The sequence below is a fragment of the Limulus polyphemus genome, unplaced genomic scaffold, assembly GCF_000517525.1.
Source record: "Limulus polyphemus unplaced genomic scaffold, Limulus_polyphemus-2.1.2 Scaffold3874, whole genome shotgun sequence".
NCBI classification, from domain to species: domain Eukaryota; kingdom Metazoa; phylum Arthropoda; class Merostomata; order Xiphosura; family Limulidae; genus Limulus; species Limulus polyphemus.
Window position 1 is genome coordinate 90,030 of NW_013669484.1, and position 15,983 is coordinate 106,012.

The following is a 15,983-nucleotide window of genomic DNA, read 5'->3' on the forward strand; positions in this document are numbered from 1 at the left end:
GAACTATCTTCTCTATATTACTATTGTACTAGTATTCTGAGTGTGATTCACTTACAGTTGTGGCACAAGTTAACATAATTCTTTTGGTCTTCTTTCTTCTGAAGATCCTCTGTTGCTTTTGTTAAAGTGTACCCAGGCTGATTCAGTTACTTTATAACCACGCTTTATCAGAATAAAATTATCCTTCTTATCTTTTTTATACTGTTAGTTTCACTCTAACATATTAAACATTAAGCAGATGTCAGTCGTTAGGCTTATCACATTTATGGTACTTAACTTCACACAGCTATAGTTTCTTATCTGTCTATTGTTGTGTGTCTGCTGCTTCCCGCTCAACTCACGCTATTTATATCTTTATTACATAGTCATCTGGCCACTTTCTATATTTTCGACACCAATTAGTTGTTAACAAAACCTCCTACAATTGTCTGCTTTTAACTCTTATAATTACAAAACTTAAAAATAATAAAATATTCACTCACAAATATAAATTTATCACTTATATTTAAACCAAACAGACTTTTATATCATGACACAGTTTTTCTCCCATTTTATTTGTGCATAGGACTTTTCTAAACAGAACTTGAATCCAAAACAGTTCTGGACTCTTGGAAGTCTGGAACTATTTCTCATTCTTTGAGTCCTAAATCAAACTTTGTTTCTAGGATTTTAATGGTGGATTCAGCACTTTATGTTTGTTCAGGAATGAAGTGCTGCAGTTGTACAACACATTACTAATTTCACACCATTGTGTTTTTCTTCTTTCACACAATTCAACCTATCAGTGCACGTAGTTTAAACTCAAACAGGACCCAAAGGCAGTTAGTTCAGGTTGTTAATATCATATGATCGTTAATATGCACTCGTTGCTGTGAAAGTAAATAAATATCCATTGGTGCTTCGATTATTCCACTGGTCCGAGGGAAAGCAAAAAAATTGCAGATAACAGAAACAGCAGATAATCGAGGCACTAGTGTATCTCTCTAGTTAGCCCATTGTTTAATCTATATATGTTGGTTACCATAATGTTACATGTACCATACAATGGAGAACATGAGATTAAATTTAAAATCAAATAATGTTAATTGAATGTATGACTTTGCTTTACATGGTTATTACTAGTTTGCCTCTGAAGAAGAAAGGTCCATCTTTCGAAAGCACTCAGGTTATAGGGTATTGTACTTGTGTATTATTTTATAACATGCATGGAAACACACTTTTGATGGACCTAACATAGTCCATACAACAGAATGGACAGATAAATTTCTAAGTATCCAGTGAATATTTATGTTTTGGTACATGATTTTTACATTTAAAGGAATGTTTAAATCGGATAACTGGTTTAAAAATAAATCTTAATTGTCCCATGGATACTGAGATAAAGTGAAGTTTGAGTGACATCATGCAGGCCACCATGGAAATCCACAAGTATTTTGAGTAGCTTTCAATGTATCGTTACAAATGTTTCTCATTTCCGGCGTAATACTACCAAAAACAAGAATGTTAGGTTAGAAATGTTAGAAGTTAGAAATGTAGTGTTTTAAAAAATAAAAAATGTCAAGAGAAACCACACTGTGTTGATAAAGTAAAATAAAAGTGAGGTCAAATACTTAGTACAAAGTTCAGATGTCTCTGCAGATTGTTGCTTTGATGGCACACTACAATAAACTTTCAAAGTATCATTTTGAATTGAAACCATAAAATCAGCTCATGTTCATTCTGAAACCCACAAGATAGCATTTAATAATGCTTACATTTTCTCTCTGAGCACTATCAATACCATTACAACTTATAAAAATGTCTATTATAATAGAGATTAAAATGCCTATAATTACATTATTATTATTATTACAGAAAGCTATGTAAGAGGGTAGTTTTATTATAGCCCAAAACAGAACATTATGCATAAGCGTTTAAAAACTTTTGTTTTTTTCAAACAGTGAATAAAATAACAAGATAAATCTTTTTAAGTTTAAAAGTTATTGGAAGGTACTGAAAGACTGTCACAAACTACATAATTCTGGTCAAAAATTCACAAACTGTACAACTTGGGCGACCTGGGTAAAGTCTGGCAGATAAACATTTATTCAAAACATTTTGCTTTTTGAAACATTCATAGCAAAATTACTTGCATAGAACTGTCTACTGAATTTAAGTAATATCTTAAAAAGTTCTGATAATTATCAAGAGGCCAGTAACATTTAATAGCAGTTAATTTTATAATCCCCTTAGAATACTTAAAAGGTTAATGACATATTTTGGCCAGGAACAAGATAAACTTTATGTAGGTTTATACATATAGTAATAAAAGATGTTTACCTCTGCAATTTCTGTACAGCATACTTGTTTGTGAATTCTGAATCATCTGCAATTCCATCAGTAAAGTCTGAATAGCTTGTAAAATCCTCGATTATCAGTTTATCATCATTTAACCAGTATTTCTGTCCTAAGGTTCTTACATGATCCTTTTTTGTTAACCTGATGATAAAATGCACACGTTAGTATTACAGCATATATAACAAAAGACTGAAAATCTATGATTACCTTCTGATTATTCCACACACTGAAAATAACTTTTTGTATTAAACTTTCTTACAATTTGATTGAAATAATGTTATATAAATTGTACTATCTAATACATTTCTGGATTTGTTTTCTATTATCTAGACTGAGTAGTATTGTGTTTTAGTTACAAACGTTTGAGAAAAACATTTTACATATCATAAAAATTTTCTAGGAAATAGTTCCATTTTGAGATGTAAAAAATAAATTAAAATGTACAGTAAATCATAAAACCACAAAGTAAGCCTTATAGTCATAAATTTAAACATTATTTTAATTGAGGAGTGCAAACCCTAACAAGTGTACAAAACTAATTATAGTACAATACGAATGAACACCAAATATGATCATTTTATACAGAAATATATAAGTAACCTCTTAGCCACTGACAGGAAACATATCCTGCCACACAAATCAAAAGCTGAAAGATTTTTCCCACACCAAACATATTCTAAGCAGAAATTTATGGTGATGATAGTATTTTTTTTATTATGTGATACACTTTGTTCAATCAAATACCTTTTGTACTAATTGTTATGCTACACATTAGGCTACCTACTGAGATATAACACTAAAAGGTGTCTTTAATGGTATTCCCTCTGTAATGTTTGCTTGATTTTCAAATGACTTCATTTGTTATGTTCATTATGGCTTCAAAATGAATATTTAGAATCAGACACTTATAGTTCCTTGTGGTAAAAGTAAATTCATTCCATTTTCAGTTCACCTTACCATGGAGTTGAGAAGAAAGTGATATTCTTAAGGTAGCAGTATTTATTCGATTTATATTTTGAAATAAAAATGTTAACTTCTAATACAACATCTTATATTTACAGTAACAGTTTGTTAGGATACCAACACATGTATGAGGTGAAATCAGAAGAAATGCACCTGTCATTACTGGGAAAGAAGAAGAACCAAGGAACACATTACAAAATGAAATTGGTGTCAGCTAACTACCATTTAACATAATGAGAGTGCAGTCCACATTTCTGATTAACATAAAAAAGTTAGGCAATGAGAGTTCAGTAGGTTGAACTTCTATCAAACTCTTTCTACCTTAACGATGGCTCCCACATCAACACACTGAGTGGGATAAAACCTAAAGGTAGAATTACTTACCAAAATCCACACTACTTTACAAAAGCAACCCCCGCTCAGAAATACTACATTAAAGTACCATGTGATATTTTCAGTACGAGATGATTTCCTGCATGAACAGTCTGATTCAATTTAAAAAGTAGCACAGTAGGTCCACTTGAGTTCACCTGTCTACCAAGAGGGTGTACATCATCCTGAACAAAGTAATAGGAAGAAAAAGAGGTACCTCATATGCAATTATAGGAGACTATTACAACTACTGCATTAGGCAATGATCTGTTGAGACTAACCCTAATTCTTCTCAACTGAATGGGTTTCAATAAAAAACAAAATAGAGCATGAAGATGTCTAACAGCATTGTGTGTATTAAACACCATTGCCAATAATGCTGGGGAAAAAAAGAGAGGTTCGTTATAGCAAAGGTGAAGTCAGGCAATTATCAAAATTGGCGGTGGTTGAAAACATAAGCAGTAGAGATGTTGAAAAATGTGAAAATAAGTTGAAGAAAAATGTATGCAACATTCCCAGATTAAAAAAGATACTCGAACAGAATTTGGATAGCTGAAACCAATAAAGCTGCTAAAAGACATCTGGTGAGAAGAAACTGGAATATTTGGCAAAGATCATCTTACAAAGAGCACAGTAATTTTTGACAAGATACTGGAACCTGTGTCAGTGATGCAATGAAAGTCTAAAGTATCACTTAATGAAATGCTGTTATAATATCTTATCTCTATAATAATCATAGATAGAATACCAACATAACTGAAAGTAGGACTATAAAACAACCAGAAGTGCATCTATGACTAACAGGAAAGGAGATTATCCATGGGCATGAAATAGATTGCAAAATTAAATGATGTCATAGTAATCAAAATACAATACGTACAGAGTATGGTTTCACATTTCTGATCAGCATGAAGTACAGTAAGCCAGTTGCACAATATAAGAAGTAAAAATCTTAGAATAGATAGCACATCCAAGCAGCAAGACATAAAAAACAAGTAGATTAAATCTTTGAGTTAGCAGGCAATATATGTATAGGTATATTTACTCTCATTCAGATATTTCTCTGGCTTTAGTTAGGCAGATAACTTTACAGTTTACCACAGAGAAAGACCCGTCATATATATCATTCCAAGAAGAATTCTACACAAAACAAAAATCATACATCTTGTATTTTACAATTGCAAATTCTGCAGTACACCAGATATTGGTTGCAGATGTATGTTACTTTAAGAGATATGTTTGTTTCTTGTTTAAAATGTGTTGCATTGTGTATTGGACACCGAGCGCATTTGTTAAGGAATTTTATTTTTCAATGAATGTTTAATTAAACTTGACATCATAAGGTGGTATACTACATGTACTTCTTGTTGTACTGCTGTTACCATCTTTCAGTACCAGAAGAACCTCCTAGCTTTACCACTTTTAAAAAGTGGACTTTCATTCCTTGGGATTAAATGGTGAATGACCATTGTATGTAAGCATACCAATCAGTATGTGGTCATTATATCGAAAGTGAGACTTCACATGTTTCTAAAAGCACACACACACACACACAAACAATGCTTTTTTACAACTTAGATCATATGTGTGTGTGTGATGTATACAGTGATTGTAAACAAAGAGTAGTTTTAAAATAAAAATGGCTCAAAAGATACTGCATGTGTTTTTTTGTCCAAACAGCAATTTACAGAAGAGTACAACATAAATTAAACATTGCATTTAATACCTGTAATAGGCTATAAATTACTTTTGCTCCACTGTGTAAAATACATTACAGGCACAATTAATACAAATACATTTCATTTAAGTTGTTACTTTCAATTTCTTTATTGTAATTTAATTAGTATATGTTTTAAAATGTTCATATTCCTGTAACATGTAACTAATAATAAAAGAAAGTTGTGAAAATATATTTAAAAGTACAGTGTGTATGATAGATTCCTTACTATGATTGCAACTATACACTGGGTATTTTTATTTGTTATAAAATTTTACAATAACAATGTAAACAAATGTTTTTGTAAATACTAATCCAGCTTTAACTTGTTTTCCTGTATAAAACAGTTTCAGTTGTAAAGAAAACACCATTAAATATATTCTTAAATATTCTTATAATGGATTTTCTTGGAATCTGAATAGTTACAAAAATTGCAAGTATGTTTTTTTGGTTTAACTTTAAGTGTTAAATATTGAATCTAAGAAATTGGTGACTTGTTAGTTAGAATCTAAAACTATTTTACTACTTATTAAATATTTGTATTTAATAAAAAGCAAAATATATTAATATCCAAAACTTGTTTTTAAACACCTGGGACTTACAAGTGAGATCACGTATATATATTGTGTGCAAAAATGCTTTGTACCAATCATTCTTGATGCATATTAATGCCTACCCATGGGCAATATACTTCCAAGGTGTTTAATGCATGCTGATAAGCTGAACTGTCCTTGCCACACCAATCACCATAGACAACACATATAATCAGTACTCGGACAATCAATGATGGCTATATCTTGTGTCATTGCTTTCTGAAAACTGCGGTAATTATATATATATGTGTGCTAGTAATGGATGAGAATCAAATATTTTTATATTGAATAAAACACTATTCTTTTAATTCTCCCAAGGCTGGTTTACTGATAGTAGATGCAGTAACATGGAAAATATGCCACTGATCAGTGGTTTGTAATTCCCAGATGGTGATATGCCTTGTACTTAATGGCATTCCAAAACAAAAAAAATATGGATCAGCTTGGAGAACCAGGACAATCTAAAAATAAATCTGCAACAAGTCATACAACAGTTGTGGTGAGCAAAGTGTAGTGTCCTATAACACCAACACAAAGGTCAGTGGGAAAAACAATCCACATGCCCCAATCAACAATATGCAACAAATCAAGAATGATCTTCTTGTGGAAGTGATATACATCACATGTACACAAGTTGCTTCCATAAAATATCCAAGAAAGGAAGACCACCCATAGATAAACTGTATGAATGGTGCATAGCCTAATGAAAATGGCAACACATAGTGACACTCAACAAAGTGTATGTGTAACTTAATAACTATTACTAGTCTTGTGCAATTTTTCACCAGAAAATGGGTGAAAAAGTTTTACCAAACGTAGTACAGGGCATGTCACAAAACTTTTCAAAAAGATTCATGATCATCACTGTATACTACACCAGGGGTGAGTTAGAGATCAGGAAAGTGGTTAAAAAGTCAAGGTGAACTTTGCTTAGTATCAAAACCAATATTCTGGACCCTTTGTACCACATATAAATAACAGCTTTGTATGAAAACAAGACCAACAAGGAATGGGTTCCCCAAGCATCTTGACAATAACTGTGAAACATAGTTGGTATTACGAAAGGCTCTGTTGTAAATCTGTGATGTCCAAAGCATGTCATTCCTCCATGCCTGCTTTTCGTATTCATTCTAATGTCTGAAAACAACAGTTTATCAGCACCCATTTCAACAGACCAATTGCACAGAAATCCATAGGTGATGTGTCAGGTGATTTGACTAGCATGTCTTTGTATGAAATAGCATGAATATCCATTTCATTCTCCAACTGTTTGAAGTATAAGGTGGTTGAATGGAGAGGTTTGACTGGAATAAATATCATAGTTGCCACATAGAGCATGACAGAACACAAAACATGGACATTAATGACATGGTGAGACTCCAAAATTGCTTAAGCATAACATACTCAGTCCCCTGCCTTTGTTTGGTTAGAATTCAGAACACAAAAACTTAAGTTCTACAAAACTGGCTATAAAACTAAAGTGATTCTTGGAGGAAATAATAACAACTGATTATCATTCAAAAAATAGATAGCCAAAACAACTGTACAAAACAAATGTTAATCGAAATATTATTAATACAATGAACAATTTAAATAAATTTGCAAGTAAAACTATTTTTTGTATTGTAAGCTGTTTATATTACATTATTTTGCAGTTATTGTTTGTTTTTAGAAGTTATCATCCCTAACAGATACCATTAAACTTCAAGAGTCAAAAATTTGTATAGAATATAAGAGGTACTTACTGTTCAGGATTTTCTATTTCTCCTTTTAAATCTTTCAAGACACTTTCAATTAATTCCTGATTTTCACAACTCAAAGTGAACTGCTGCAAATGAACTTTTCTTGTTTGATGACTGGTAGATGTAGAATGTTGTCCTCTATAAAAGCAAGTAACATCCTAAAATCAGGAGAAGCTTACAAAGTATTTCAAGTATCTTTTCAAGTTTTTGTATTGTAGAGGAAGAACAAATAAGAAGCCTAATGTGTCTGAAATTATTTTAATTTTAAAAGTTTTAATATTTCAAATCTTTTTGATACCTTTAGTTGCAATTCAATGGTAAAACATTTGACAGTCTAATTTCCCAAAATACTTTTCACACAATTGTGGCTATTCACTATTTCTATGCGTGTTACTTTTACCATATGATAAATGACCAATAGTTACAGATGTATGTTTTGTTCTTTTCATCTAGTTATATTTCTCATTTACATGATGGTTATAAACCCTAAAAACACAGACAGCTAACTCTAGTTGAAATAAAGCTATTAAATGCTATGAACACTAAAAACCTTCCATTTATAACATTTCACAATCTCACATTCTGTTCACACACATTACTCTCACAGAAAACAGCAAATTTTAAAAGTTTTCACATATTACATAAAATATAAGATTATGAATAAAACAGTACTGCCAAGTTGTTTCTTTTAATGAAGTTAGAAATTATAGTATTTTGTCAAATGTATTAGATTATGCAAGCATTATATTCGACCAAAAAAGATTTGTACAGTATATTCAAAGTGCATGTATTAACACCTTTCTAACAAATAGTGTATGTTAAGTACTCCCAAATATTTACACAAACTTTAAATAATTATATTGCGGTATGTTAATTAAAGTTATACAATGTACTACTTTTCATACTCTAGCTTAGAAACATCAAGTGTGAAAATATTTAACCCAGTTACATGTAAAAGTAAAATAAAATTCAATGAGATATTTACCTATAATATCTATAAGCACTAGCTATATATCTTCAGAGTTTGAAAATTATATTGCCCAACATGTCCAGGGCATACAAAAAATAGTTACATGCCCTAGACTGGCACATAAAACTAAAGCAAGCAATTATTATAGCAGATTAAAACTAATGTATTTGAACCCACAGCAATTTTAGGTTAAAGCAAGCTGATATGAAGCCTACGGAAGGTGAGGCATGCCAGCACCCTCACTTAACTGAGATATAAAACACTCAGCATGAACCCCCAATATTGAGAGAAGATGGAAACATAAGATACTAAGAGGAAGGAGTATCATGTAACAAAGAATGAAGAAGATCATAGGAAATCAGGGAGAGGGATACAACAGAACATAATTGGGAAATTATGTCCAAAAAAGCTGTATTATTAGGCATAACAGAACCCACAGTAGGAACTTGGGAAGACAAGGCAAATTGAGGAAAAAGGCTGTCAAATGCTTCATTGTCCAGAACAGGTTTGGCTCGTTCGGGAGGAAGTTGGGCAACATCAGGAGGAGAAAGGTGGCTCAAATAATGATCAATCTCTCGACAAATAATTGCCAATAATTCCAAAGTTGAGTTCCCACCACCTGAGTAAATCTGCTGGTAGAAGGTACAACCTCCGACATGGTAACTTCTACTTCAGAATTCATAATGCAAATGAAACCAAACATAACTGTGCAGTGTAGGTAAAGAAAGAAGAGCACAGAAAAATGGCTAAGTAAAAAATTAAATAATACCACAATTGAATGAGGTACAAATTAAAACTAGGTAAAATAAGTAAGAAACTAGAAAACTAACGGATACGAAAATTCAAAATTCAAAGAGAGCACTAAATAAAACATCCGAACATGAGCACTACCAAATGAGAAGTGATAAGTTAGGTAGAATAGCATAGAGGGAGTCACATGAGTTACGTGTGGAGAGCGTGTCTGCTGGTGGAGGTCTGTCACATGATAATTTCCACGTGAACCAAGGGGTATGTGACAGTGAAAGGCTTGTGGCATGTGAAAAAGTTTTGCAAATACGGGCAGCACTGAATGAGAATAATTATGTGTGTGAGAGAAAGTAAGGTAACTTGTCAGAAATCTCTCTTCTTTCATGAAAAAATATTAAAAATTTGGTTAAGCAGCTAACTTTTAAAAATTTAACAAGCATGTAGAAATTAAACAGTGTTGTTAACACAAATACTATAATATTTGAATAGGTTTTTAAACTTTTTAAGATGAAGTTATAATTATAAATATTTTACAAAATAAGCTGTTATTATAATTTTTATGTTGTTTGAGTTTAAATTCAAGTTACTTGAATAACATCTAAAATACTAGGTTTTAACTCTGCTATGTATGCATTGCTTAAATAAAATGATTTGATTTTTCGTTATTTGTTTCCATTGTTGGTCACAATGCATTTTAGCAGCTGGTTAATTACAGATATAATATTTATAGCTCAAGCATTGTTGTAAGCACACTCACAATATGACTGCTAGGTGAATGAATAATTCATTTTTTATAAACCAACAATGCATGAGCTTAAATATAGTTTTAGAGACCATGATAACTAGAGTAGTAGTGTTCCTGTTATCTAACAGAAATAAGACACTCTTTCAATTCTTTCATTGATGTGTTTATAAATTTATGCCAAGTATTTAAAGATTTGAAATAGTGTTGTAATGTCTTCTATCCTTGGACAGGTTTTCTTGGATTATTCAGTTAAAATAAAGCAAAGTCTGGTCCACTTAAAAATAATACATTTATTTATTCAAACAAGTTCTATACAGGCTACACGTTACATTTACTGGCAGTCCTAATTTCACAAACAACGTTTCAACAGAAATTCTGTAACTAATGTAAGTCACACTCACAAATAATACTCACGTCACTTACTGACAAAATTTCCTCACTTACCGATCCACAACAAACATGCCAACTGAATCACTCAATAACTAACTCGATGACTGAATCAAAGATTAATTCACACTATCCAACAAAAACTTGTAAACTGACACCGAACTGATTAATTAATTCTAACTACTCACTCACTCTATCATTATTATATTGTACTAGTTTTCTACACACTATATGAAGCTGCAAGATGTGTCATTATAAACTCCTTCTAGCAAATAAGTTAAATTAAAATACAGCTTACAACAATAGAATGAAAATATAATCCATCAACATTGACTGGCATACCACTTAGAAACTGTGTAAGTGGTAGGAGTTAAAGCTGCATTTCAACTGGAAGACATTTCTTATAGGGACACCATAAAAAAATGTATAAAATACTATAACAGTATTCTTAAAACACATTTCTCTTGTTATAATAAGACATGCAGTTCACAAGTCAATAGAATAACCATAAGCAGCAAACTGGGCAGTTTAAAGCAGGGTGAAGTTTTTCTTTTTCAGTTTCACACTTCAGGCAGGTAAAACACACATACACACACACACACACATACATAAACACATGCCTGACCAGGCATGTTATGATTTTGAGAATTCTGCCCCTGATCTTGCTAAAGCCAGCAACTAAACTTTAATCCCTCGCCTCATTTTCTCCTCCCTTAATTATTTTCCACCTTTTTCCATCCTTAATCTTTTGCAAGTTGAAAATGATCGAAAATAATTAATGAAGAAGGAAGTTGGGAGATGAATAAAAAAAGACTTAAGTTTTGGAATGAACAACTACAATTATTACTGTTTTTTTTTCATAGATGTAAAATTCATATATTTATCTCATGTCAGATAAAACCGAGGTATTAACTTACTTGTGAGCTATTACATTCAGCAGTTAAGATACCTGCATAAAACACACATTGTTTTTCAGTAAAAACTAAGTTGCACAAGAAACCACTTTTCATGGCCAAACTTTAAGTACATATCTAGGAAACATAATAATGTTTCTCTACTTAAATTTTCATAACTAGGTGTGTGCTATAAAAGTTACTTATGAAATTTGTAGTTGTATAAAAAAAATTAAAATTTTGCTTTAGTTACCTCTTTCATGAAAGTTAACTTATTTATTTAAAACAATAATATTGTTCCATAGGCAGACAATTATACAATCACAAACTAAATAAATACGTTTTTAATGCTTATTTTACCATATTCACTCATATCTCAGGATTAAGGCATTACTTGAAGTTATTGTTGTACCTTATAGAACAGTTCTTTGAGAAACTTGTTAGGAAAGAGTTTTTTTTAATAGATGAGTATCTCATATAGAATTCATTCTCTCTGTACCCATTTCTGTAGTGTGGGTGATCTGTAAGTATTTTTCTCTTGTTATTGCACTCATAACCAATTTCCTCAAAGGAAGAAACAAGAAAAAGCATACCAATAAGAATTTAAATCACCCCAAAATGTATGTGGTTTTATTTTGTATAAAATTTGAGGTTGAAAAAAAATAACTGTTCAGTAGATGCTATACAGATAAAACATTTAAGATGCATACTTAAGGTTTATGTTCTGAAATTTTAAAAAGGGGTATTGCTGCTATAGTACAGAAAATAATTAAAATAATCTAAAGGCCTCTTACTTTTCTGTATTGAAATCTACTCCATCAGATACACTGAAATCTGCTCCATCATTAAGATAAGTAGTTTTTCTACTGAAGCCACCCCTTCTGGACTGTGAAACTTGAGGAACCTTTCCTCCTCCTCTACCCACTCTATTGCCACCAGAAGTTAACTTTCTTCTCCTGTTTTCTACCTGAACTTCACTCATTAGGCCAAAATCTAGAATAAAATATGAATAACAAGTTTGATATTCTCACTATACTAAATTAATTTATATAATACTTTTAAAAAATTTAATTCTATACCTGGTAACAAAACTAACCAAAATGTAATCATAAAGCACAATATACTTGTAGTAAAAACGTTTTCAGTTTAAACACAGAACTGAAAGGTTATTAACCAGATGTGTACACAAGGTCCAAAAGCATAAACTATTAGGGCACTTTAACCCCCCATGCTGTCAACTAATCATGTAACTCAAACATATTCATTGCATAGCATGCATCATTTACCTGTAATTTCCATTCTAACACTTTCCACATGATTTATTGTACTATTGTCAAGGGATCTTAAATAAGTTCTGCTTTTCTTCCATAAAATTAAATTTTCAGTCATGATGAAAATTTAGTTGTGGAAAGGTAAGATATTTTAAAGGTAAGTACTTGCTCAAAATTCATTTTAATTCTAATAATGCAAATTTCAAATCAGGTAAACTTACCTCTGAAATATTGAAAGCTAGAATACCCACACTGTAAAGTAGGAGTGACCCGATGAACATGAAAAAAAAACAATAATATAAAACTACAAGCTACAGGGCAGGAAGAAAATAATCTAGACTACAAGGAATATGTAGCCACACAAAGTCAGAATAGAATCCAGAATCATGAAATTATTTGCAGAACTGGATTTGAGGAAGAATGAGTGGAGTGAACCAGAAATATATGTAAAAAACTGGACCTCAAGGACATCCAGAAATATAGCATTCTATCATGGAAGGGCACCTCTTCATCCATGATTCCCTTTAATTCAGTAAATGGGGTTAGTTTTATGAGCAATAATGGTGTATTGAACTCATTGGCTCAACAATGAGACATAGGTGTCATCATGAACACAAAGGAGGAACACTATGTCCTGCTCCTACAGTGAAAGGTTCTTGGAAGAGCAGTCCAGACATGTACTATAAAAGGTCATAATCCAGAAGCAGTAGAAACCTCTTCATCCATGTCAAAAGTAGTCAGTGAGTCACACAATCAGCCAAATTAGTGGGTGCTCAGGAAAACCAAAGAAAGAGCCAAGCTGTCCCCAAAGGCCAACTCAATAACATGAGGACAGTACAGTTGGAACACAAGAACATCAATAAATAATAAAACATAGATGATCCCCATCCTGGTTGTAGTTGGGATGTGTAATGATAACAATAGTCCCATTTCCAATATATCTAATGCTATGCAAGGATATGCATGCAGAAGATGGAAAGGTACCTGCCAAGGCATCATCAGTCACCAGATGGCACCCTCTGTCCAGTTCCAAAAAGCAACACCGTCTTTTGGAGCTCCAGCCTAAAAAATAGAATTTTGTCTAGGACAAATGCAGTGGTATATGTGACATACAAGAGTCCCAATTGGACAAATCCATACATGAAGTCACGCAGATCATAATTATTATTTTTATTTTTTATATAAATAATATCTCAACCTCAGTCAACCCTACATTTGTAAACAGGGTTTTGTACAACATAGAAACACTTGAGATGCCTAGAACAAATGCAGAGGTTATAGAATATGTGACAGTCCCGATGAGATGAGTCAATATAAAGAGAAATTATTTTTATAAAAAACATACTGTATGCAGTGTTTCACCTTTCTTGTTTTGTAGTGTTTGTTTTCAAGTCAAAATTATTTATTCATTTTGATTAGTCCTGATGCTAGGTATTAAAAACTAAAAATTTTAAAAAACAAAGTTATGCAGTCTTGACTTTAGTTTACTCGAAAATATTCTTTTGCCAAAAGATGATAGTTATATCTTTCTCAAATATTATATTATTATTAATTAATTAATTTCTATATACAATAAACAAAATTGTTTCTACACACCAACTACTCAAGAAAACACAATAGGGAATCTTCAATAGCTGCAGTACTTGAATTTCTTTTAGGCAGGATTAGAGTAAATTAATCTACAAGACATATTTTTTCTTTCTATTAGCTATTTTTTGTGCGTCATCAATAACAAGCATGGGATGCATATATATTCAATTTAATTTTATTACTCATCAGGATCTCTACCAGCCTACCCTCAAATTGAAATTCTTTAAGCAGTATTAGAGTAAATTAATCTAAGAGATCCTCGGCATGGTCAAATACATTAATCAAAAGGATTTGACTTCCCGAGTCCAAAACTGTAATTAGATCTAAAATTAGTAGAGAGATGGAGCTATGAACTAAAAATTTGTTCTTGAAAAAACAAATTCAGAGCCATTCTATGAGCCACTATGCTGCATCTAAAAATATTAAATCCACTTTTATTGTACGAAATAATGAATTTCCATCTCAACACCTAATGTTCTAAAGTTTACTTTTAGTAGGGTGCTGGCCTCCACTACTGTTGACAGCAACTCATTCAATGAGTTAATCACTTTGTTGTAAAACTATCTTGTAATTTAATTTTAACCAAGTTTATCTTTAAGTTTAAGTTTAAACTTGTGCCCTCTTGTTCAGTTGTAAAACTTGGAGTAAATCCTCAAGTTGAACTTGAAGTGATGAACTGCTGACACTGTACAAGTTATCACTATCACAGTATCAGTACATCTACTCTACTACTCGTAGTATGATCTACGATACATGCCTAAGTATCATAATACTAATAGTAATACCAATAATACTAGTATTAGTATTAGAAATAATCCGAATAGTACGATCAAAAACTTAGTTTAAAAGCTTACATTATAATACTTTCGAAGTTTTAAAGCTATCAATTCAATCAGCCTTGTTTCTCCAGAAGCAAAAAAAACTGTTTAAAACGTTTAACCAATTCAGTTTTCCAAATTGCAAAAATTTCTCCACATTCTCCAACTAACAAACCCAACATTTGAAACAGTATACATCATACGAAAATACCAAAACCAGCTCGTCACGTGTCACTAAAACAATCGCCGTCTAGTGTAAGAAGAGGAAAAATGAACTTTCTTGGCAAAAATATAGCGTAAATTTTATTTGCAGAAAAAAGACCAAAACATCCTAGGCAATTCTTTATTACGAAAGATTTTGTAAGTTTTGGGTAATTTCGATAAGAAAAATAACTTAGGGACAAATGGGCATTTCCTGCGTGATATTTTCAAACTGCTTTGCTTTTTCTCAGAGTAGCCTGTAGGAACCGAAAAATAAAAGGAGGATCCATCGGATACTAGATTACAGAGTTCTATCGTATTTTCTCTGCCTTTTTGTCTTTACACACACACAAAAACGGGATGAAGCACAGGTTTACCAACAGTCATAATCTGTATTAAACAACATAATGAAAGTTAAAATCAACACTCAGGCAATTGTTTAAGTGTTCGAATGGCATGGGCGGTGCGTATAAGAGGCTTGGGGAGGCTTAGCCTACTCAAATAAACTCACCTCACAGGATATTATTTTCACCAATTCAAAAATTTTATACAGTAAACATGGAGAGAGATGTTACGCCTCCAGTCGTTAGTTAATTTTCCGTAAATTTGTTCCGACGAAACTTTAGCGACACAAGTT

At 31.9% G+C, this 15,983-nt stretch overlaps 1 protein-coding gene across 1 annotated transcript in view; it reads right to left on the bottom strand.

The window, feature by feature from the left end:
* LOC106470203 (putative ATP-dependent RNA helicase DHX57) overlaps positions 1-15,324 on the bottom strand; it is an 83,411-nt gene extending 68,087 nt beyond the window's left edge. The window contains exons 1-4 of the mRNA XM_013930742.2: positions 15,182-15,324; positions 12,261-12,459; positions 7,728-7,862; positions 2,320-2,478 (exon numbers count right to left, since the gene is read on the bottom strand). Coding sequence (XP_013786196.1) covers positions 2,320-2,478; positions 7,728-7,862; positions 12,261-12,448 — 482 coding nt within the window. The 5' untranslated portion in view covers positions 12,449-12,459; positions 15,182-15,324. The remainder of the gene's footprint in view (positions 1-2,319; positions 2,479-7,727; positions 7,863-12,260; positions 12,460-15,181) is intronic.
* Positions 15,325-15,983: the final 659 nt, after the last annotated feature.